The 4,817-nt window shown below is 37.4% G+C and overlaps 1 protein-coding gene across 1 annotated transcript in view; it reads left to right on the forward strand.

Moving 5' to 3' along the window:
* Positions 1 to 6: 6 nt before the first annotated feature.
* Positions 7 to 4,817, forward strand: part of FAF1 (Fas associated factor 1) — a 525,932-nt gene continuing 521,121 nt past the window's right edge. Inside the window, exon 1 of the mRNA XM_004699438.3 lies at positions 7 to 73. Within this exon, the coding sequence (XP_004699495.1) occupies positions 29 to 73 (45 nt within the window). The 5' untranslated portion in view covers positions 7 to 28. The remainder of the gene's footprint in view (positions 74 to 4,817) is intronic.

Consider the following 4,817-nt stretch of genomic DNA (forward strand, 5'->3'; position numbering starts at 1 on the left):
CCCGGAGCCGCGGGACTCAGCGGCCGCCATGACGTCCAACATGGACCGGGAGATGATCCTGGCGGATTTTCAGGTGAAGTATCTAGTTGTGTTCCCCTCCCGCCTTCAAACTCGTGGATACAAGGTTCCGAGGGGTGACTCCTTCGCAGCGCTTGAGCGCTTTAGTAGTAGATGGTTTTAGGCTTTTCTGTGGTCCATGGCTTGGGGGTGGTGGTGGTGGTGGTGTTTGTGTATGTGTTTATATGTGTTTTCTGTGAGGGACTTCGATGCTATATTGGGTGTGTGTAGAATGTGTTGTTTACCGGCTCAATGGGATTTGTAGGGTGAATGAGGTGTCATGATACTTGGTGTGGACTATGTAGTGGTTCCTGAGTTATATGAGGAACGTGCAGAATTTGGGGATATTAAATGTGGAAATGTTAAGTATAGGTAGGGAGTTTTGGGGTTGGTTTTCTTAGGGAGTGTGTGATATATATGGAGTGTGGTTGTGGAGCGGGTGGTGGTGTGGGTGTGGTGCATTGTATTAAGGGAAGAGTGAAAAAGCAGAGTGAAAGGAGGTGGCTGGTAAGCACTATTGATTCCCTTACAGAGGGTGGGGGGCACTGTGGTCATTTTCAAGGAGGAATCAACATTTTAGATTTTGAATGCCTTACTGGAATCATTGGAGAGTAGGAAGGTAAGAAGAAGGCACCAAGATGTTTCCGTGGTGAATTAACAAGCTTACCAAATCGCCAGTTCATTTTTTGGATCCTTTCCCCACAGATAGGAATTATTGGGTTCATGTCCTTACCCTAGGAATAATTTAAAGAATTATTAAAGGTTATTCCCTTACTTCTCTGAACCCTACTGCTGTGACCCTGGAGGTCCTTTGAAAGTAGAGCACCAGTATCCTGTGACCATCATGCATTTGGTTAAGAAAATGTTGTAGTGAGACATTTTTAACCATACTTTTTGGCACTAACTTGGACACTAAACTACTGTCAACTACTGTAGGCCGACTTTACTATCTTTCTTAAATGCTGTCAACATTGCACACATAAACTAATGTAGTAGGCGGTACTGTTCCTTACAGAGGTGTTGTGGGCTATTCTCTTTGTTTTTTTTAAAAGTTATTTTTGCCACAGAATGTTCTGTTGGCCATTTCCAGAGTTTGTTATTTTAGTTAGCCAGTGGCAAGTGATTTGTGAGAGAGGTGCATATATTTGCCTTTGGTTATATTGTAATTGACAATTATTGGCATTAAGGAGGGTTCTTAAAATAAAACCCAGGCCTCTGCTGCTTTGTAGGTTTAAGATTGGCCTGGGCTTTCTTTTCTTTTTTTTTGGCCTATATAAGTATTTCATCTTGTTTTTCATTCCCCAGTTCCATCTTTTATCTCATGTGGAATTATCTGAAAAAGGACACAATATAGTGTGGAAATACCTAGGTGGAGTTTTACCTTGTTATAAAATTGCTGTCTTTCAGTAGGAATGGCTTTAGAACAACAAAATATAGCTTGATGTTTATATCATCAAAAGCCTAGAGATAATTATAAACTTTGTTTTGCTTTCATCACACTTTTTATTCTGATAACTTGTAGCTGCTTGCTCTCTTATTTGTGCCATTAATAGGCCTTCTGTTAACCTTACATTAGCTGAAAGTTGGGAAATTTAGGCTTTTTGTACTCAGGCAAAGTAACACATTCTGACTAGTATCAAGGATTTTGGTATGAAAGTAAAAATAATTATTTTAGTCACATTAATAAACTCCAACAGGTTTTTCCTCTTTAGATCAATGGCCAATGCCGAATGAAAAAAAGCTGTTGGCATCTTTAGTGAGCATTTACTTTCCAAGTGGTGAGAGTTAATTTTATGTTGCCAAATAGATAAGAGAACATCATTGCTAGAATGAGAAACTAGAAAGCCACAAATATGTTTAAACACCTTTTTTTGTTTTTAGGAACCTTGTATTTGATGATGCCAGATCAGTTTGCTTTCTTGATCTTAGTTTTTCCTTTCACTGTTCTTATTTTCTGTGTTAAATAAGATTTTTATGCGATTAACTTTTAAGAAATAAAAGTTATTTTTATAATTATAAGTAATCAGATAATTTGAAGATTACAGTGTGAGACTTGGGATGTGGTGTTTGCATAGCGCTGGTCTTTCCTATAACTGGGCAAATCAACTTTCCCACTGAAAAGTGAACTTTAATAAAAGTACATTGTTGTACCATATATGGTTGTGAGAATGGTGTTTTGAAAGCTCAGTGTTGCCTTTATAGAAAAACACAATTTAAAAATAGGATTTGGTTTTATAATTAAATAAGTCATATTTTGATCAGTGCTGGATAGTAGATTCTAACAAATAAAATGTCTAAATATGAAAAGGCTTTTAAAAATGATTTCAACTCAATAAAGAATTGTTGAAATTAGCCGGAGAATGGTGATAAGTATTGAATAGTTACCATAGATAGTGCAGCTTTGGTGGGATGAGTTTGAGACATTGTAACTGAGTAAACCTACAGCAAAAATAATTGTAGTCTAAATTATCTTCTAAAGGAATTTTTCCCTCAACTAACAATAGCCCCCAAAGTTTTGTATGGAGGGAACGACCTTGTCCTGCTTAATTAGTTATTTTAAAATAAAGTCTATGAGCAAGTGAGTTAAGAGTTTGAGCTTTTGTGCCAGAACTCAGTTTTAAATGTACGTAGTGTTAGTGTAGTATGTTACTGCTAAAGGAATGAATAGAGTAGTTCTGTCTGGTTAGAGCCAGGAGGGGGTGTAACAGAATATCCCGGGTTTAAAAAAACAGGCAGGCATTGATGAATCATGAAGTTTTTTCTTTCCTTAAAGTCTTTTTATAACAAAAAGATGTGTCCAGGTAAAAGTTCCAAATCTTGTTTTTTATGTAATTGTAGAATTCTGTAACTTTTTTGGGGGGTCGGTGGTGGGTGGGAGATGAGGCGATCACACAAAAATTCTAAACTCTATTTGGTTTGTTTACAGATGTGAAAATAGTTATCAAAACAAAATTACATTTATTTAAAAATAATTTTTATAGTACTTTACCTCATACTTGAGTCTAGATGACCAAAAAGATGAGTCTTCCATCTCCCTGCCTCCTTACTTTCAAATAATACCATGCTATCCCTCCCCTTACCCTCCCTAACCCTAATTCAGATAAATTCTTATAACATACATTTTCTTTGGGAACAACAAGGATGCAATTTAGATTAGTTACTTATGTTGGTCTATTATTTTCCATTTATGTTTCTCTCTTGCTAGCATTATAGAGACAGAGCCTAAATATTGTGAAAGGAAAAGGGAACAACTTCCACTAGTAGTAAACACTTTAACAGAAACAAAAGAAATCTTACCTGCCTTGTTAAAAAAATAAAATTATTCCTCAGCTAAGCTAGCTAATCCTAGAATCTGTTTTCTGCTTCTCTAATTTGCTTTGATTTTGATGTTATTTTCACTTGTTTGCCTTTGTCTTTCATGCCTTTCCACTAGTTAAACTTTGCTGCCTAAATGGCTTTATTAGTTTTCGTACATTGAGTTATTATCATGGGACTTTTTTTTTTTTGTGGAGTTGAGAAAGATTTTATTGAGGCAGGGAAAGAACTCCCTGGAGGGAAGGGAGAACAGAGAAAGGGACAGGGGCATCTTGAGCCCCCGGGCAGGTTCTGAGACCCCACGAGTTAGGGAAATTGCCTCATCATGGGACTTTCAAGTTTTCACTTGCATATGAGTTCCATTTTGAAGCACAGACTGCCCTGATGTGCTTGGTAAGTCACGTGTTATAGTTAATCTCTGACTATACCATTTTCTCCTCATGTTAGAATGAAGATGTGAGTCCTTTTTCTTTTGACAAAAACAAATGTCTTTTATAAAAGAGGATAACAGACATTGGAAGCAGAAATGATACTAATCCATAAGTATCTCTTGTGATGTGCATGTAGGGGCCAAATTAAGTATCCACAGAACATACAAGTAATTTGTTGTATTGTGGTGGCTTCTGTGTTGCTGTGATGCCAGAAGCTCAAGTCAGTGGTATTTTCAGTCACTTCATATGCATGTGAAAGTTGGACATTGAATAATGAAGACTGAAGAATCAGTGCATGTAAATTATGGTGCTGGCGAAGAATCTTGAAAGTACCATGGACTGCCATAAGAACATTGGAAGAAACAACCAGCATGCTCCTTGGAAGCAAGGATTGTGATACTTCCTCTCATGTATTTAGTTCATGTATTTAGTACATGTTGTCGGGAGAGACTAATTCCTGAAGGACATCATGCTTGGTGAAGTAGAGGGGCAGCAGAGAAGAGGAAGATCTAGACAAGATGGATTGACAGTTGGCTTCATCAATGGGCTCAAACATAAGAACAGCTGTGAGGATGATACAAAACAGGCTGGTGTTTCATTCTGTTGTCCTGGTTTGCTGTGAGTTGGAACTCACAGTGAGGAAAGTACATTCTGGGGTCAGGCTTACCCACTGTCATCGAGTCTATTCTGACTCAAAATGGCCCAACCCTTATCTTACTACCTCAGCAGCTGGTGGATTTGAACCACTGACCTTGAGGTTAGTGGTCCCACACTTAACCAGGGCTCCTGCCTGGCATTTAAAGCAGACCAAACTCTGTCATCAGGTGGATAATCAATGCATAGAGACCCTCTATTGGGTTTCGGAGGTTGTAGATCTTTTTTTTTCCTGATTTTTGTTTCATTTTATTTACATTTTATTGGTACTTAATCCACATATCATACAATTCAATAGTTCAATTGTTCATATCAAGAAGAATTGTACAATTATTACCACAATCAATTTTATTTTATTTT

The sequence above is a fragment of the Echinops telfairi genome, unplaced genomic scaffold (genome assembly GCF_000313985.2).
Source record: "Echinops telfairi isolate 266 unplaced genomic scaffold, ASM31398v2 ScPeMD7_443;HRSCAF=831, whole genome shotgun sequence".
NCBI lineage: Eukaryota > Metazoa > Chordata > Mammalia > Afrosoricida > Tenrecidae > Echinops > Echinops telfairi.